This window comes from Moschus berezovskii, chromosome 7 (genome assembly GCF_049115385.1).
Source record: "Moschus berezovskii isolate FMDL1 chromosome 7, NW_MosBer_1.0, whole genome shotgun sequence".
Classification (NCBI taxonomy): domain Eukaryota; kingdom Metazoa; phylum Chordata; class Mammalia; order Artiodactyla; family Moschidae; genus Moschus; species Moschus berezovskii.
Window position 1 is genome coordinate 70,198,810 of NC_142466.1, and position 19,994 is coordinate 70,218,803.

Here is a 19,994-nt window from a genome sequence, read left to right on the forward strand (position 1 = left end):
CATATCACACCCCAGCTTCTCCACCTGCACTTCAGACTACACCTGTTTTCCTTGAAACAAAACTCGGTTCCAGTGCTGAGTATTCCATTTCCTATGTTACTGTGTCACTTATTCCTTGAAACAACTCTTGAGAAATAGGTATGTTTTTAACACCAGTTTTACAATGAGGGAATGGCTTCAAAGAGGTAAAGCCCAGACTTAAATACTGAGCAGTCTTGTTCTTGATCACTGTGTTTTCTGCAAAAAGCAAAGCTTGATGTGGTACTTACAAGTGCCACGTTTTGATTTCTGCTTTGTACTGGCTCAGAGAACCATAAGATACAGTCTTTGATATCAAAGAGTTCAGACTTTTGTTGATCACTGAGCTTTCTTTTTTCCCCACAGAAATAACTCAGCCTTCAGCCTAATATTTAAGGCCCACCTGTCATTTCAACTTTATGATTTGTCACTTCTCAAATGAATCTCCACTCCAGCCAAGCCCACTTCCTTTGTTTTTTCCATGCTTCTCATTCTTGGTTTTACCTTTGTTTGTACTGTTATCCCTTTCTGGAAAGCCGTTTCTTTTCTCTGATTCCTGTTCTCTCTCCAGGATCTAGCCCAGGCTCCACTCTTGTAAATATTTTCTTAATGTTTAGCAAGCCAGTTTTGTGTTACTCTCTGGCCACTTTTTATGTGAGTATCTTGGTCTTTACCTAGAATGTAGACTTGTCGATGGTGGAGGATTTTTCTTCCCTTTTTCTCCCACTTTCAAGAAAAGTACAGAGCACATGTGAATTGTTGGAACTGACTTTATTCATTCCAAGTGCTTAGTAACTCATATTCTGTGTCAGAGTTGCCATTTTTGCTACCTCTTTGTCTACCTTACATTAAAAGTAGATTTCCAGTTGCTTTGGTGATGCCGTACGATATGTCTTAGCACAGACTGTATACAGTAAGGACCTGACAGATATTAACCTTCATGCAAAGATGAGCTCAATAAAGGACAGAAATGGTATGGACCTAACAGAAGCAGAAGATATTAAGAAGAGGTGGCAAGAATACACAGAAGAACTGTACAAAAAAGATCTTCATGATGAAGACAACCACGATGGCATGATCACTCACCTGGAGCCAGACATCTTGGAATGTGAAGTCAAGTGGGCCTTAGAGAGCATCACTACGAACAAAGCTAGTGGAGGTGATGGAATTCCAATTGAGCTATTTCAAATCCTGAAAGATGATGCTGTGAAAGTGCTGCACTCAATATGTCAGCAAATTTGGAAAACTCAGCAGTGGCCACAGGACTGGAAAAGGTCAGTCTTCATTCCAATCCCAAAGAAAGGCAGTGCCAAAGAATGCTCAAACTACTGCACGATTGCACTCATCTCACACGCTAGTAAAGTCATGCTCAAAATTCTCCAAGCCAGGCTTCAGCAATATGTGAACCGTGAACTCCCAGATGTTCAAGCAGGTTTTAGAAAAGGCGAGGAACCAGAGATCAAATAGCCAACATCCGCTGGATGGATCATGGAGAAAGCAAGAGAGTTCCAGAAAAACATCTATTTCTGCTTCATTGACTATGCCAAAGCCTTTGACTGTGTGAATCACAATAAACTGTGGAACATTCTGAAAGACATGGGAATACCACCAGACCACCTGACCTGCCTCTTGAGAAACCTGTATGCAGGTCAGGAAGCAACAGTCAGAACTGGACATGGAACAACAGACTGGTTCCAAATAGGAAAAGGAGTACGTCAAGGCTGTATATTGTCACCCTGCTTATTTCACTTATATGCAGAGTACATCATGAGGAATGCTGGGCTGGAAAAAGCACAAGCTGGAATCAAAAGATTGCCAGGAGAAATATCAATAACCTCAGATATGCAGATGACACCACCGTTATGACAGAAAGTGAAGAGGAACTAAAAAGACTCTTGATGAAAGTGAAAGAGGAGAGGGAAAAGGTTGGCTTGAAGCTCAACATTCAGAAAACGAAGATCATGGCATCTGGTCCCATCACTTCATGGGAAATAGATGGGGAAACAGTGGAAACAGTGTCAAACTTTATTTTTTGGGCTCCAAAATCACTGTGGATGCTGATTGCAGCCATGAAATTAAAAGACGCTTACTCCTGGGAAGGAAAGTTATGACCAACCTAGATAGCATATTAAAAAGCAGAGACATTACTTTGCCAACCAAGGTCCGTCTAGTCAAGGCTATGGTTTTTCCCATGGTCATGTATGGATGTGAGAGTTGGACTGTGAAGAAAGCTGATCCCCGAAGAATTGATGCTTTTGAACTGTGGTGCTGGAGAAGACTCTTGCGAGTCCCTTGGACTGCAAGGAGATCCAGCCAGTCTGGATCAATCCTGGGTGTTGGAAGGACTGATGCTATAGCTGAAACTCCAATACTTTGGCCACCTCATGCGACGAGTTGACTCACTGGAAAAGAGTCTGATGCTAGGAGACTCACTGGAAAAGAGTCTGATGCTAGGAGACTCACTGGAAAAGAGTCTGATGCTAGGAGGGATTGGGGGTGGGAGGAGACGGGGACGACAGAATGAGATGGCTGGATGGCATCACCGACTCGATGGACATGAGTTTGAGTGAACTCCGGGAGTTGGTGATGGACAGGGAGGCCTGGCGTGCTGTGATTCATGGGGTCGCAAAGAGTCGGACACGACTGAGCGACTGAACTGAACTGAAACGTGGAGTCACAGCACACGAGCATCTGGCTTACATAGATTCACGTATGTGGATTCAGCAAAAGAGAAAAGCAAAGAGTCTGTCTTAAGTTTGCAGCGTTCACCTTATTCAAACCCAAACTTAGTTTCCACTGTATTGGGGAAAAGGTTCGGAGAAGGCAATGGCAACCCACTCCAATATTCTTGCCTGGAGAATCCCAGGGACAGAGGAGCCTGTTGGGCTGTTGTGTATGGGGTCGCACAGAGTCAGACACGACTGATGCGACTTAGCAGCAGCAGCAGGGAAAAGGAGAATTGATCAAAATGAACGAGAAATACATTGATTCTCAGCCTTTCAGCTTACAAAGGCCTGGGGATTTGAGACCATCAAAGGAGAGTTGCAGCTGTGTTTCCCGAGAAAGATCCATACCCGCCTCACACTCTGAATTTCAATTAGCTCTGTGTTCTTAAGGAAGTATTGAGGCAAGAAACCTATTATAGGTGAAAAGCCACTGACATACTGAATGAAACTTTCATATGTGGTTATCTTTATACAGAATAAATACTGACCTTAGGATAGAGACTACTCTGTTTTAAAAGGAAGTAATTTTTTTTAGTTTTTCAGTTATTTAACTCTTTGCATTCTGTGCTTAGACTCTCTTCCTGGACATTCGGTTGCCCTCTGTTTAGCTGTTGCCTTTAAAAGTAAAGCAACCAATGATGAAATCTTCAGCATTCTGAAAGACGTCCCTAATCCTAATCAGGATGATGATGATGGTAAGGGAATTAAATATTTGTTGAATGGAACTATTATGTATGGGCCAGGTTTAAGTAGAAACATAATTCTCATACGGTATATTTGTTTAGCCTGACAACCTGTCAGTTATTCCCCAGAACACAGGGGAATAACTTAAACATTGCCTACTTTCACTTTAGAGAGATTCCTGCACAGGAAGACTTGGTGTATTATAAAGTTGGATGTTCTCTCCAAATTGAACTATAAGTTTATCATCAACAAAAGATAAAAAGCCATGAGAGGGACTTGCTTTGTCATCTATTAAAACATCTTGGAAACTATAATAACTCAAACAAAAAAAGACAAATTAGTGAAACAGATAAAGTCTACTGGGACAACGGGGTAAACGTTTAGGAGGAAGATTTTGTTGGATCTGTACATAACAATGTGCAGAGAAAAATGACTTAAAATATTAATGGTGTTTAGATTATTTATTACTGAGATTCTGTTTAGATTTTTCTAAGAAATTTGTATTATGATGTTAGAATATATTAAGAAAGTATAATTCAGAATGTTAAACTTAGACATTGTCAGACATCTTAGGACATGGACCTAAAGTGTAAAGGGCTTACTGTATTTTTTCTTTTACTATATTATCTTGCCACCATGTAGTGTGATAAGAACACAGAAATCTATGTGGTATTTGTAAAAAGAAATGTATCATATAGAAGAATTTGGGAAACAATCCCCCAAAATTTCAGAATTAAGGTCATGCTTAGTTTTATATTTTGAGTATATGCGATTAATCAGTGATGGTCTTTTATTGTCTGTTAGTACTCTGAGACATTGCTTGAATGTGGGACTTAGTATTTGGATATGAGTGTGCCATCTGTTTAGCAATACAGGTTAGGGACCAAAGAATTGCTGTACTTAAATCTTCCTAACTCTCTTTACTGTGGACTGTTGTTCAGATGAAGGATTCAGCTTTAACCCACTGAAAATAGAGGTCTTTGTACAGACTCTGCTACACTTAGCAGCCAAGTCGTTCAGCCACTCCTTCAGTGCTCTTGCAAAGTAAGTACAACCAGAACACACATGCTCTCTTGAGGGTTTAAAACTTTGCTGGGTGAATACCAGTGGTGTAGTAGTTTTTACCTTAAGATTATTGAATATACAGATCTTAATAGTATCATATAATTTGATACAATGGGTTTTGGTTTGTGGGGCTAAAGTCCCCGTCCTATAGCTCCTGTCTGTGGTTTGCATGTATATATAAAGTGTACATTTTTTCACATAAACCTTTAGAGAAACAAAAACCTGGGTCCATGGGACAGTCAAAAAGTTCCCACCTTGTCCAGTGATCTTCCTAAAAAGAGGGTGAGCAGAATTGAGAGCCAGCTGTATTTTTGGGAGCCACCCAAAGGTTGGCACCTAAAGACAGAACTTTTTAACTCATCATACAGTCTAAATGAAGAAAGAACATATAAATATTCTTCCCAATCAGGCAGAGAAACTAGACTCCTCACCCCGTCTCAACTTCCAAGTCTATGAGACTTGCAGGGCTCCCACAGAAGATGCAGGCAGAAAACTATACTTGTGTTAGGAGACTATTAGCCCTCATCTATCCTTAAATACACAGTAAACTAGAGTCCTTGGCTAATGATAGTATTTTATAATTCTAAGATTTTGAGACAAATGTCATACAAATTGAATTCCTAATCATACCTTTTATATTCCTTAATGGTTAACAGTGTTTGGTTATTTTGTATCTATATACTGCACTGGAAATTAAGTAACGTTGTAAAACTTTGAAAATATTAAGATGCTCAATAAGTTTATATGTGCTATTTCTGCCCCCACCCCCACCAACCTTGAAAAGGTTTCATGAAGTCTTCAAAACCCTAGCAGAAAGTGATGAAGGAAAATTACATGTTCTGAGAGTCATGTTTGAGGTCTGGCGGAACCATCCACAGGTAAAACTAATTAGACGTGTTGAGATGCTGATTGTATAGGTATAAAAAGGCAGTTGATATCATTGTTTTAGTTTGTAGAACATGAAATTTGACTGTGCCCTTCGAACAGTTTTAAAATCTATAATTTTAGTGCTGTGGAAGTAATGATGTTTGAGCCATTCTCTAAAGAGCAAGTGTTATGATTTGGTTTGATATTATAATATCTCAACACATTTTAAGTAAGAATGCTTATTTCTTGGAAGGTTCTCCAATTGGGTAGGAAATAGTTCTTTAATCTATCCAGTTTCTGTTTTTAAACAGGCCCCAGATTTCTCAAATCTCAATATACTATTTTAATACCATGTGTTATAAAGAGGCATTAAAATAAATTTTGGAGTATATTTAAGACATGTTTCATGATAAAACTTTAGGATTAACTTTGACACATGATTAACCAGAATATTTTTGCACTAATGCTTGTGGCCAGCAGTTTATTATATAAATGAATACTGAAACATCTGCAGTCAATAACATCCAGGTAACAAAAGATGTATTACTAAATCTCTGGTCAGTATGTCTTAAGTGTTAACATTCAGAGTTTCTTTTTGCTCAGTCTTTATTTGTGTTATTGTATTCTTACAAAAAGTACCAGAGCCAAGCAGAAGGGAAAACAAATCTTGAGACCTAATGGTCCAATTGTTCAGTTCCATAGCTACTGAATGTTCACAGCCATCCTATTTTAACTTTTGTAGCAGTGGGATTATTGTGGCCTACATGTAACTGTGACTTACCTGAATAACTTCTTTCCTCTGACTATAGATGATTGCTGTACTAGTAGATAAGATGATTCGTACACAGATTGTTGACTGTGCTGCAGTAGCAAATTGGATCTTCTCTTCAGAACTATCTCGTGACTTTACTAGGTAAAATGGATTATTTTACAAAGTTCCTATTCTCTTAAGAATTCTTATAAATGAGCTCCAAATTCTGATTCAGACCAGGTTAATACTAGTATCATAGTGGTCCAGTCTGGACTCGGCAGAGATTCTTGCACAGTGGAAATACACACAACCAGTCTGGTTGCCATGTCTCTTAGGGACACACACATAAGGTGAATTAGGACTTAAAAGTAGAAATGCTTATAAAGGATCCAAACTGTTGGGTGGGGAGATCAGGCTGTATGTCAGGGTCTCAACTAGACAGTGGGACATGGCAGGAGTTCACACTAGGAACTGGCAGAAATCAGTCCATTGTAGATTAAGTACACATTATGGAGGGATTGAGAAAAGCCTGGTGGGCACCTGAATGCCACTGGGGCAAGGAGTTCTCACCTTAGTCATAAAAATCCTAGATGTAATACACAGAAAATTCTCTCTCGACTCATTCCCCCAAAGGAAAGACTTTTCATTAAGTTTGGTTCTTATACACGAAGCAGAGTCCACAGGCTTTATACCTGATCAGGACTAGGAGAACAGGAGTTGACACAAAACAGGAAACAAAGGAAACCCATTACTTGCAAAGACATAAATATCCATCCACCTTTATCCTCTTCACTGTATTTGTTATTGGCTTAGGACACTAAGCTGAATCTTTAGGGTGAAGGAGTGTGGTCTAAGATGATCATACCAGCCAAGCTGGCACTCGGAAATGAGGGAAACGGACATTCTCAGATGTGTAGCATCTCAGAAAACTGACCACTCAAGTATGTGTTAGCCATCACCCTCAGTGGTTTACGTCTGTAACTCTTAACTCTGCAAAGCCTTTCCTGACCAGCTGACTGACACAGAGTTAAAGTACTCTGCTCCTTTACCCTGTTTGCTAACATTCTAGACCTTGTTTTATTATATTCCACTTAAACTGTCATCATCCAGATTAAAATTTGTAGAAGGAAGTACTTTTCTGTGCTGTATATCCTGGGGTTAGAAGACATAATGTTATAGACATAAAAAGGAGTTAAGCTACTTAAACACACTTATATTTATGCAGTAAACATTTAAAGCACCTACAGGTGATCCTGGTACTTGAGTAGTTTGAAAAAGTAGTTGACATGAGTATCTCATTCCTAAAGGCCCAGCAGTTGATAGCTATTATCAACTAGTGAGGTTCTTACATGTTTCAAGAGAACTGGCTGAGTTTGTGCTAGTATAAAGCATGTGAATGAGCCTCAGATTAGGTTTCCATTTCAAAAAAACTGCAGTACATAGTGTTTACATTCAAGAGAGAAAAATGTATTTTTGTTTCTAGGGTGTTTTTTCTGGTTTGCCGTTTCATTGACTGTGTACACATACATTCTGTGTGTGTCTAGAAGGGGATGGAAATAAAAATGGCAAGGATGCAGTATTGCCTTCAGGAAGCTCATCTCAATCTAATGGGTAGAGCTAGATTGTGTGCATGATTGACAGCACAAGAAAAATTATTTTGCTGGAGAAATACACCTTATTCTGCCTAAAGAATAGAAGGCTATATCAGACCTTAAGTATGTGTAGATTACAAAAGTTGAGAGGTCTTATTTTCTTTATAGTTTAACATACAGTAACCAAATGCCTTATTACTTTAAGATTGTTTGTTTGGGAAATCTTGCACTCCACAATTCGTAAGATGAACAAACACGTTCTCAAGATTCAGAAAGAGCTAGAAGAGGCTAAAGAAAAACTCGCAAGGCAACACAAACGGGTAAGTCTTGTGTTGACTGTAAATGGTCAAATAAAATAATATAAGAAATCATTGAGAATATTCATTGCCTTGATGGGAGCTTTTTTTTTTTTGAGACCAAATCATGCAGAGCCGTTTGTAGAAATGGAGGAAGGGGAAGGACTGGTGTCTGCTGTGCTCTGTTGTTTTCCTGCATGGTGAACCTGTTAGCAAGCCACAAAGCTTACTTTTTCCATAGTTGACCATCCTATTGCCTTCCTGAAGGAGAAGCAAGGAGTTGTGTTTCTATGAAAGTTTCTGATGCAGGAGGGAAAGAGAGAAAAGACAGAAAAGACTGTTGGTGTTCACCCCTTCCTTGGCACGGGGGTAGGGAGGGAGCAGGGCAAGAGGAGACAGTCTGTCCCAGACCCATAAAATACTCCTCGTATTATTAATATGTTTAGTATTGTAGCCACCTGGGGCAAAAGCAGTGAGCTGGATGTATCCTGAGATTTAGCAGATAGTACTGGTGTTCTTCATGACAGTTTTCCAGTATTATGCACATTTACCAGAAAAAGGTAAAAGCAAGTTTAATGACTTATACAAACACAGAGCAGTTTCGAGTACTAGTCTCTATATAGACATACATCTATACATGAGTAAAAGTATGTAAACACAAACTTAAGACCCTGTTAAGGAAAACGGCAGCGTCCCCATTTAATACGTGTACCTTCTCCAGAGACTTGACTTCACGTTCTCTCAATATGTGGTGTCCATATGATAACCACTAGCCACATGTAACTTTAATAAAATTTGAGTACAATGTAAAATTCAGTTCCTTAGTCACACTAACCACATTTTAAGTGCTCAGTAGTCATGTGTGGCTATTGTAAGGGCAGTGCAGATTTATGTTAACAAAAAAGTTTTGTGATGAGAAGTTCCCAAGACCCTAGCCCTATATATTCTGCTAGGAGCAACAGTTCGGTGTTCACAAACTCAGAGTTCACAGCAATTTCATAAAAACAACCATCATGAATAACAAGAATCAACTGTACATTTTCCAAAGCTGTTTTCATTTTGAACGAAGACTGTGACATTTCCTCCTCTAGTGGACTATCCTGTAAAAGGCATAACTCATTCTGCTATGTAGGAAACCCAATGCCATTACCCAAGACAAGTGCCACTGAATTTCCCCGGCCTAGATAAGCACTTACAGGACTTTGGATGTTTGCCTGTGTTTGGTTCTTTTCTTGTATAATACTAGTCTTCAGATAGTATTTGACCAGACACAATAAAATCCTCAGGTCTGCCTGTTGGTGTTTAATACACTGGAATTCTAAATGGTTGTTTCCTTTTGTTCCTTTGCATTCTGTAGCGAAGTGATGATGATGACAGAAGCAGTGACAGGAAAGATGGGGCTCTTGAAGAACAAATAGAAAGACTGCAGGAAAAAGTAGAATCTGCTCAGAGTGAACAAAAGAATCTCTTCCTTGTCATATTTCAGGTATCGTGACTTGGGACATTAATAGGTTCAAAAAAACCAATATTTCTTTAGTTTTAAAAAATGTTTTTAATCATTAGAAGTAATACATGCTTATCTGTAAGGTCTTAAAATTTACGCAGGAAATAAAAGTTCACTAATTGGAGGTAATTCTATTGTTAATTAGCATGTATATTTCTTCTTGCTTAAAAAAAAATGGAGGATGCTATTATTAAGTACTTGTAGATCTGTTTAGATTATCGCTTTCCTTCCTGAAGACTTTTGTGTATACATTCCTGTTAACATTTCTGATTATGTCCTTAAAACAGATTCTAAGACAAATTACTAGCATAAGTAATCTAAATATTTAAGGTTAGATTAATTTTGTATTGCCAGAAATGCTGTGCTACTCACCTCATCAGGCTTCCCAGGTGTCTCAGTGGTGAAGAAGTCTTCTTGCAATGCAGGAGATGTGGGTTTGACTCCCTGGAAAGGGAAGATCCCCTGGAGAAGAAAAGGGCAACCCACTCCAGTATTCTTGCCTAGGAAATCCCGTTGACAGAGGAGCCTGGTGGGCTACAGTCCGTGGAGTTGCAAAAAGTCCAAAACAACTTAGTGACTAAACAACTCAGGTTATCACTGGTCTGCCTTTCTACACCTCAGTATTTATTGGAATCATGAAAGTTAGGGATACAGACACAAAGATAGGGTGAAACAAGCAATACCTTTGAGGTCTCTTGGTCAAAAACGTGATTGTTTCTCAAGTATAAGAATTTTTACTAACACCTCTGGAACTTTGTACCCTATTTCCAGCGTTTTATCATGATCCTGACCGAGCACTTAGTACGCTGTGAAACTGACGGGACCAGTGTGTTAACACCATGGTATAAGAACTGTATAGAGAGGCTCCAGCAGATCTTCCTACAGGTTTGTGGAAAACTTTGATTAGGATAATAAACATCACTGTTCTCAGCCATGGGATTTCTCTCCTAGCTCAGTTACTTGCAATCTGTAAGTAACAGAGCTTCAAAACGACATGACTTAAGCAGTGGTTGCTCAGTCAGTAGAGAGTCTGCCTGCATTGCAGGAGACCCAGGTTTGATCCCTGGAGAAGGAAATGGCAACCCACTCCAGGATTCCTGCCTGAGAAATCCCATGGACAGAGGAGCCTGGTGGGCTACAGTCCATGGGGTCTCAAAGAGTTGGACACGACTGAGCCACTAAGCTCAACACATTCTCAGCCACAGGGATTCTCCATTTTAAAAAAGCATCAAATTTGTTAGTTTCTATAGTACCTGTAAGGCCTTTAGTTAGTATCCATTTGTTCCTACCATTGCTTATCAGAATATTTAGGCTTAAAATTGGCTCTATATCACTCAGACTCCTAATTGCCATTCTCTTTGTTGGAGATCCTAGCTGTAACACAAAATAGAAAAATGCTAAGGGAAGAGTAATAAGATTTTAAGAACCTCTATAAATCCAAAGTTCAAATAACCATGCTATTAATAAGTTCCCTGAGGTTCCTATGGAAAGCAGACTGCAACACGTACTCTGCTCAATTTAAGTTAAAGATTGGAAGTAAAGTGGCATCTTCAGACACCAACACCCCAAGCAAGTCCGTATCTGTTGTCTAGACAAGAGTGATTAAAGCAGAAGGCTTAAAGGGGGAAAAAAGTTCCTTGAAAAATCTAGAGTAAATTTTTGGTTGGAGGCTTATTTATTGTCAATAGCCTGATCCTATAGGAATCTGAGCATATTAAAGTTTATATACGTACATGTAGAAGAAACTTTCATTTTCTGACAATTTTTTCCAGTTAGGCTCAATAAGTCACTGATTTTCAGTAAGAAAAAACAGTGAGGTTTGCTGTTTGCTTAATGCCCTAACCAAAAGAAATGATTTCCAAAATTTCTCCCTCATAGTTCATTCATTCCTTGTCTGGGCATCTTTTAAAAAGTCATACTATATAGTCTGTCCTAGTTAGGGGAAGGGCTTCCCTGGTGGCTCAAACGATAAAGTGTCTGCCTGCAGTGCAGGAGACCCAGGTTCGATCCCTGGGTTGGGAAGATCCCCTGGAGAAGGAAATGGCAACCCACTCCAGTACTCTTGCCTGGAAAATTCCATGGACTGAGGACCCTGGTAAGCTACAGTCCATGGGGTCCCAAAGAGCTGGACACGACTGAGCGACTTCACTTTCAATTAGGGTAAAGAACCAGCTGAACTCATCTAGAATAGTAGCAGGTGCTGCTGCCACTGCCTTAAATTATGAATTGCATAGAAACAGACTAGAACTGAATTTTTAAATTATTGAACATCTTTTTTTTCTTTTTCATTTCCCCCTATATTTTCTCAATATTTGGGCTTTCCAGGGTTATTATTCCTACCAGCCAAACCACTTTTTCTTCTGCTCTTTCACATCACTCTACAATGTGGGTGGGCTTTAGGGGAATGTTCTGTGAGATTGCTTATGAGCTCCTTTTCCTAACCTAAACATTTACCCCCTTTTCTGTGTCTACAGCATCACCAAATAATCCAGCAGTACATGGTGACCCTGGAGAACCTGCTCTTCACTGCTGAATTAGACCCTCACATCCTGGCTGTGTTCCAGCAGTTCTGTGCCCTGCAGGCCTAAGAGTCATTTTTTTTTTCCCCCTTTCCTGTCAAGTTTTTTTTTTTTTTTAAAGATCTCAAAATAACCTCTTATTTTGATTGTTTGAATGCTTGCTTTCTTGTAGCATCCTGTCACTTTCTAAAAGAAACAGAGAGAGGAGGACAGTGAAGAAATATGGTATTGATTACCCTTAATTTCCCCTAAAAAACAGATATTCCCTAATGACAATAATGTGATAATGACCATAGGATGTATTATATATGTGACAAATACAACTTTTCTCTGATATTTTTTTCTCCTTAAGGCACAAAAGATAACTAATTTGAGGTATGTGAAACACTAGAGGGTCAAGCTTATTTACCAAGTAGTATATAGAACTGACGGATTTATTATCAAGTAGCATAGCTTTTCACAGCTCATGGGTAACCTAACATGGCTGAAATAAAACTAAAAATGTTTTTTAAACTTTGGTATTTCATAATTTGTCATATCAGTCTACTTTAGTCATTTCTTTGTAAAATACCTCCATCTGAAAATTTATCTTCAAAATACTTTTTAATTACTGTAGTATTTCAAACACAGACATATCTGGTAGTTCTTAAAGCTCCCAGGTAACTGCAATATGCAGACAAGTTTTGGAATTATCATCTTAAAATATCTGGTCATCTCAAATCTGAGACAGATCTGTCCAAGCTCATAGAGTGAATTTCGTGTTAAAGTGTGACTTAGAAGTAGCTAGACTGACTAATGCCTAGTGTTAGATGTAGGTTTGGATTTTATTTGTGGAATCTGGTCCAAGTAACTACTAATTCCTAAACCTGTTTCCTATATGGTGTTGAGGCTTAACTAAGATAAGTACATTGTAAAATAACAAGGGGTTATTTGACATTCCAAATTTCTAGCATTTTTTTTCATTGAACTGTTGAATAGCAATAATCCCACAACTGAAGTAGCTTTGTTCATTTGTACAATATAGGTGTTTTCTTTAAACTTAGTACATCATAAGTTTATGGTGCATTATATATGGGGTCTCTTTGGTTTACCATATACTTAGTGGCTAAAGAATATAGTCTACTCAGTAGATGAAAATTCCTAGGATTTTAAAACACCATACCATTTAAGACAAATAATCACAAGATTAAAGTTGCATGGCAAGTTACTGGCAGGGAACTAAAAGCCAAGTGCTTAGCTAAATGTTCTTTTGTTTATACTGTTCCTCCTTCCCACAAACTATGTCATTAGTTAGAAATGGCTCCTGTCCTCAAGAAGCTAAAGGATAACCATTTAAGGCTTTGGTAACTTTGACCCTAAAGCTGCTTTGTAATCCTTTCATAATGTATTGCAAAGTTTGGCTACTTACACTTTTACTTGATCCACCTCCTTTCTCTTAGACCCTCTCTTCACATGTAATGGTTGCTTCTAACAACTGCTCGCTGATGTGACCCTGCTCTGATCCAGTCTGGCAAACTGGGTGTATGGGAAAACCAAACCAGAGATTGAATTCTGAAGAAACAAACATTCAACAATCGCTCTCCCCACAAATGAAGCTCACAGAGATAAAGGAATGGCACGTCACACTGTACATCGTACCTTGCAATAAATCAATATTCTATTAAACTGTACTGAGGCCATTTAACATGCTTTTGTCCAAGTAAACATAATTTTTGTTTTCCTTGACTCTAAATCTCGCAGGAATTACTCAGAAAGCAGTTCAAATGAAGATAAAGTTTGCTTGCTTTTCCTGGAAAGTACTTAGCAGTGATTTCTATAACTTACTAATAATCTACAGTTATATCTGAAAATGAAAGATAAGGACAAAACTTGGCAACCTGAGTAGAGCATATTTGGCTGTCAGTGATATCTGGACACCAGGATTGTCTTAAATTGATGAAGGGAAAGAGTGACTGACTAGAAGCCCACCTCAACTAGACAAGTCTTAGCTATACTGGTCTCAATAATACAAGCTCATTAATAACTTATGTGTCATTTGCTATAAATTTGCCATATTTAATCATCATGACAGTCATTAGATTATTATGCCTATATGACAGATAAAAACAGGCCCACTGAGTAACTTACCCAAGGTCCACAGCTAGTAAATGGAATCTGAAACTGTGTCCATGTGGTGGTTCAAGGGTTCCTTATCTCCCAATGCAGTAATGCAGTTGTCAGCAGCCTGAACCCCTAGTTACTTGCTGGAAGCTTTTTGTTTTGTCCAAAGAAGGTCTTGCTGCCCATTCAGAATCGATTTTTACTGAACTGTAATATTTAGCATAGCACATGAAAAAAATCAACATTCAAAAAACATTAAACATTTCTGTATTGAATACTTTTTATATAGAGAACAATTAGTCATTACAGTTTCAGGTCTTTGGCTTTGACTTGTTTTGACTTTTGCCCTTCTTCAAGCATAATCCCCAAAAGCTGATCTGAAGAAAAACATGAAAATATATAAAGACTTCCTGTTTGTAGCAGTAAGATAAAAACTGTCAAAGAACAACTTGAAATTATCTATCTTGATTTGTTTTTATTAAAAAAGAATGCATACACCCTGTTGTCAAGCACTTGGGATCAATTGCTCTTACCAGGTAACTACCCTGTAATCCTTTTGACAAGATAGGGTAACATTTGACTATTTAAACTTGATCCAAATGTCCAGGGTGATGTCATGTTGTAGATTACCATTCCTTTAGAGGTGCTGCATAAGCATAGAAAGCAAGCTGTCTTCCCTCCCAGGATTACATGAGACTACCTGTAAGGCACTTTGCATAGTGTTCGCATGACACATGGAAAATGCTCAGGAAATGTTAACAAGTTATCATTACCTTTGATCAACAAACAGTTTAGCTGTTTTTCTACTTTCACCCAGATTTGAAAAGGGATAGCCAGACACTGATATTAAGATCTATCATAAACCCTAAGGATACAGAAAACTTGTCCCAGCAAAGCTCCCCCGCACCCTGACTTAGAGACAGACGTGGTCTAGAAGACCTGGCCCAGGGTCTGGGGTGCAGTGGTCTACCACCATTCCTGCTGGTTCCTGGGATATGAATCCAGTTTGGCCAGCTTTTGCCTTTACTGCTAACAGCTCTTCCTCCTACCTCAAGGGTTTGCCTTGGTCGCTTATTTCTCAGTTTTAGCTCTAAGCTAACACTTTTAAACCCATTCTATTGCTCAGCTCCCACCCTTATTATAGAAAAAATGGTCACACACTCAGTGTTTTGCCCACCAGACCTGCTGGACCTTAATTGAAACTTGCTGTTAAGCCATAACATACATAATCATCGAAGCATTATTTATACAAGTGTTTCATTCATTTCTGAAGACTTTACATTTTGGTGAATTTTGAACAGGACCAATCTAAATTTCTACACTGTAGAACAGATCACTTATCTAAAAGTCACATTTTCTCATATGTCAGTTCATGGCCACACACAGTACAAGTCTTCCGGTACATGTCATCTTCTAGGTTTTCTTCAGCCCCATACTCGTGTTGATGAGCGACTGTTTCCTTTCTCCACACACTGCTTCTTACTGCTCGCCGTAATTCTAAGGAAAAAATAAAAGCCAGTTGTTCAATGGTGCTATTCAGCTGAATTAAAAATCCATTAATGGTTTTAATCCATTAAAAAACCAAATATGGTTTATGCCTTAATTTTATAACAAGTCAAAACTAATGATAACAGCTTTGGCAAGCCTACTTCCTTAGCTCACTAGTTTGACCTGTGAAATCTTTCAAGTCATTGTTGGTTTGAAACAGGAGGTTCAGAAATGGGGTATGTGGATTAGAAGAACAGCAAGAAACTAGACTCAGAAGACATGCAAAGAATAGTTTAAGCAGCTGACTGTGGAAAACAGGATGGCAGAGAGGGGAATCAACTGGGATGACTGAGGATAAGGATTAAAGTTCCTTATAGTCAGCAGCTACTTCTCTAAGAGGCAAGTCAAACTGCAAGAAAACTAGAAAGCCACTCTGCTGATGTTTCATCTTAGAAAAGCTGCTTCTGCAACTGACCTTATGTCTACTGAACTATAGAGTTGTTTTACTTCATTTTATTTTGCAGGTAGGAAAACTGAACAAAGATATGAAATAGCAGGGGAACCCAGGTCATGTATTCCAGTGTTGAGAACTTTTCCTGCTACATCATACAAAACAGCATTTTCACAAAGAAAAAAATTGTGTTGGATGCTCTGAAAAGCAACCAGAACATTCTAAAGTTCACTGCATGTTACCTGAGGAAACCAAATGCTTTGTGTTAATTAGAAAATAAGCTAATAACATCTCAGTTTCTAGTTTAATGAATAAAAAGCTAATTTTTTGTACTCTGACCACTGATCCAGCATTATCTTTGATGGCTGCCCTACCTAAGGGAGAGCATGATCATTACCTTCTATAATCTCAACCTTAAAAATCAAAGTACACCAAGTAATCACACATTTTCTTTAATCCATTTTACTATAAGTAGTATCAAAATACCACTTGAATCTTTTTTTATGTTTAGCCTTTACTATATCATACGGATAAGCAAACAAATAAGGCTATGTATCAGACACTTCTAAGTACTTTATATAAACACATTAACTCCTCACAACACTTTGTAATAAGTACAACTATCATCCCAATTTTACAGATGAGAAAACTAGCACACATAAGTCGTGCCTAAGGTCAAACAGGCAGAGGCACAGTCCAGCTCAGTCCGTGTTCTTAACCACTAAGCTGGGCTGCCTTTTCATACACTTCCAGTATGAAAAGCACTCTATTTCAGGCTACTTTCAAGCTTCAGTGTATACACTTAATATCTATCATGTTCTTCTAAACTCTAATCTTTATTCCTATATCCTCCCATATTCTGAAGAACCTTAGTTTATTTTAAAGTGGGATATTTTTAAAATAAAAAATAAACGGTATGCTAACCAGAATTACACAGATGCCTCATGGTTTCGGATAATGACAAGATGTTTCTGTTCAAGTTCCAGTACCTACTTTTCAACTTTGTTCTGATGTAAAGTATTCCGGCCACTTTTCCTTTACTACCCAATGAAAATCTCTCAAAATGTGACTTCATGCCGATCACTAAGCTAACCTCTGCCCCATTTGAGCATTCTGGGAACTTAAGAAGAGAGAGAAGAAAAAAAAATTGTTTTCTTAACACCAAAAGAATACTTAACAAAAATCTACCTTACGATCCATAATTGTCACAACTGAACATAACGTTTTATTCTGACTTTATGGCTTTTCTTCCCATTCTTCAGCTAACTTATCAAGGTCTATAATGACAAGAACAAAGCCTGTCTTTAATATTTACTAGACATTCCTGAAAAAAGCTTGTGCTAGAAAGGAAGTAATAAAAAAAATTAATAAAAACCTGCTGTCTCATTTTTTGCCACTTCTTTCTCCACCTGAACAATCTAGTCCTGAAGCCACGAGGAGTAGCAAGTAAAGCGAGCATCTGTGGTAGGGTGGGCAGAGCCCAAGACAAATGAGGAGAGTCTCCTAGAGAGGAGGCAGCACATGAAGGGGAATTAGTTACATTCAGGAGCACCAATCAAATAACTACACATATTATAAAGGATAATGGAAATCAGGATTCTGACTGTCAGAAAGGAGTTAAAAATAAGCAAAGGGAGAAAACCAGAATAAACCCTAAATTTTGGATTAGAACTGGGTGTGAACTCAAGGTTTTAACTGTACATTATAGATAATATAATGTAAATATATATTGGCCACCTGATGTGAAGAGCTGACTCATTGGGGAAGACCCTGATGCTGGGAAAGGTCGAAGGCAGGAGGGAAAGACTGAAGGCAGGAGGAAAAGGGGATGACAGAGGATGAGATGGTTGGATGGCATCACTGACTCAATGGACATTGCAAAGAGTCAGACACGACTGTGTGACTAAACTGAACTGATCATATATATGCGTGTTTTGAGCTAGAAAGGTGTGCTCAAAGAATGATGAAGACATGCCAAAAGGGCACAAGAACTGGTCTGGAGATACATCTGTTGGCCCAAATCTGAGGCAATTTGAACACCAAAATAATTGAGGACAGAAATTAACCAAAAGCCACTGAGAAGAACAGGAATTAATGAATCCATACCAGTAACAAATAAGTAGGGGAGAGAATGCTATCAGGGCTGACTTCCAACTTGTTAAATGTGGAATGAGTGCTGAAGTTAGAAAACAGTTTTTATAACCATCATCCTAGGTTCAGGCAAGAACCACCCATGGATGGATGCTAAATTTAGGGGGAGTGTTGAACAGAAGCAGGCACTTACATGGTCTTACAGGACTTTTGCCTATCAAATAAAAAATAAATACATCACCACTAAGGGCAGATGGATATCACATGCCTCCAGACATGATACCCTGAAAAAGTCACATCAGTTGTGTACTATCCAACCTGAAATGAATAACCTGAATCTGACCATCAGGAAACATCAGAAAAACCCCACATGAAAAACACTACTGCAAAAAAAGATAAGCAGAGGAAGGGGAAAGACTTAAAAAATGCCAGTGTCATAAACAATCAAGGCTATGAAAATACTCCAGAATAGAGAAATTTAGAAAGACTTGGTACCTAAAGCTAATACCTGGTCCTAGACTAGATTTTATACTAGAATGAATAAACTACACAGGACATAACTGGGTCAACTAACAAAACTGGAATAAGGATGACTAAAAATACAGATACTATACTTTTGTAAGACAATCTTCCTATTCTTAGGAAATTCGCATTTTTAGTATTTAGGGATAAAAAAGGCTGGCAATGTACACAACTACTCTTAAACGGTTCAGAAAAAGAAATGTGCAGAGAGAATGCAAATGGCATAAAGTGTCAACAATAGGTAAATCTAGGTGAAGAATATATGGGTGTCCCTTGTACCATTCTTATCCTTGCAATTTTATGTAAGTTTGAAATCATTTCCAAATAAAAACATTTTTAAAAAGATAGGAGCTAGATTGAAGGGATGTCCACGGCCAAATTTGGGCATTAAGATGAATAATGGAAAGTAGTACAATAAGGCCATATACTGTCACCCTGCTTATTTAATTTATATGCAGAGTATATCAGGTGAAATGCCAGGCTGGATGAATCACAAGCTGGAATCAAGATTGCCAGGAGAAAACAACAATCTCAGATAGGTAGATGATACCACTCTAATTGCAGAATGTGAAGAGGAACAGCCTCTTGAGGGTGAAAGAGTGAAAAAGCTGGCTTGAAACACAACATTAAAAAAACTAAGATCATGGCACCCAGTCCCATCAGTTCATGGCAAACAGAAGGAGGAACAGTGGAAGAAATGACAGATTTTGTTTCTTGGGTTCCAAAATCACTGTGGACGGAGACAAACCTATACAGCATATTAAAAAGCAGAGACATCGTTTGCCAACAAAGGTTCGTATAGTCAAAGCTATGGTTTTTTTCAGTAATCACATACAGATTTAAGAGTGAACCATAACGAAGGCTGAGCACCAAAGAACTGATGCTTTCAAATTGTGGTGCTGGAGAAGACTCTTGAGAGTCCCTTGGACTGCAAGGAGATCAAATCAATCAGTTCTAAAGGAAATCAACCTTGAATATTCACTGGAAGGATTACTGCTGAAGCTGCAATACTTTGGCCACCCGACATGAAGGGCCAGCTCATTGGAAAAGACCCTAATACTGGGAAAGACTGAAGGCAAAAGGAGAAGGGGCTGGCAGAGGATAAGACAGTTAGATAGCATCACTGACTCAATGGACATGAATTTGAGCAAACTCCTGGAGATAGTGGAGGACAGAGGAGCCTGGCATGCTGCAGTCCCTGATGTTGCAGAGTCAGACACAACTTAAGTGACTAAACAACATGGAATGGACAGACTGTAACACTGACTTGAGAATAAGAATCCATGGTTCCAACTGCTACTAAAAAAAAAAAGCTCTTCT

The 19,994-nt window shown here is 38.5% G+C and overlaps 2 protein-coding genes across 5 annotated transcripts in view; one reads left to right on the forward strand and one right to left on the reverse strand.

Moving 5' to 3' along the window:
- Positions 1-12,535, forward strand: part of NCBP1 (nuclear cap binding protein subunit 1) — a 39,506-nt gene extending 26,971 nt beyond the window's left edge. For both annotated transcript variants that reach the window (XM_055427099.2, XM_088837997.1), the window contains 8 exons: positions 3,317-3,439; positions 4,370-4,472; positions 5,278-5,371; positions 6,170-6,273; positions 7,909-8,023; positions 9,357-9,485; positions 10,275-10,388; positions 11,978-12,535. In XM_055427099.2, coding sequence (XP_055283074.1) covers positions 3,317-3,439; positions 4,370-4,472; positions 5,278-5,371; positions 6,170-6,273; positions 7,909-8,023; positions 9,357-9,485; positions 10,275-10,388; positions 11,978-12,091 — 896 coding nt within the window. In that variant the 3' untranslated portion in view covers positions 12,092-12,535. The remainder of the gene's footprint in view (positions 1-3,316; positions 3,440-4,369; positions 4,473-5,277; positions 5,372-6,169; positions 6,274-7,908; positions 8,024-9,356; positions 9,486-10,274; positions 10,389-11,977) is intronic.
- Positions 12,070-19,994, reverse strand: part of XPA (XPA, DNA damage recognition and repair factor) — a 31,347-nt gene continuing 23,422 nt past the window's right edge. Inside the window, exon 6 of one of the 3 annotated variants that reach the window (XM_055427106.2) lies at positions 12,070-15,619. In XM_055427106.2, the coding sequence (XP_055283081.1) occupies positions 15,471-15,619 (149 nt within the window). In that variant the 3' untranslated portion in view covers positions 12,070-15,470. Of the gene's footprint in view, positions 15,620-16,658; positions 17,182-19,994 lie in introns of those variants that run through there. The other 2 variants (XR_008686106.2, XR_008686105.2) reach the window with 2 other exon arrangements.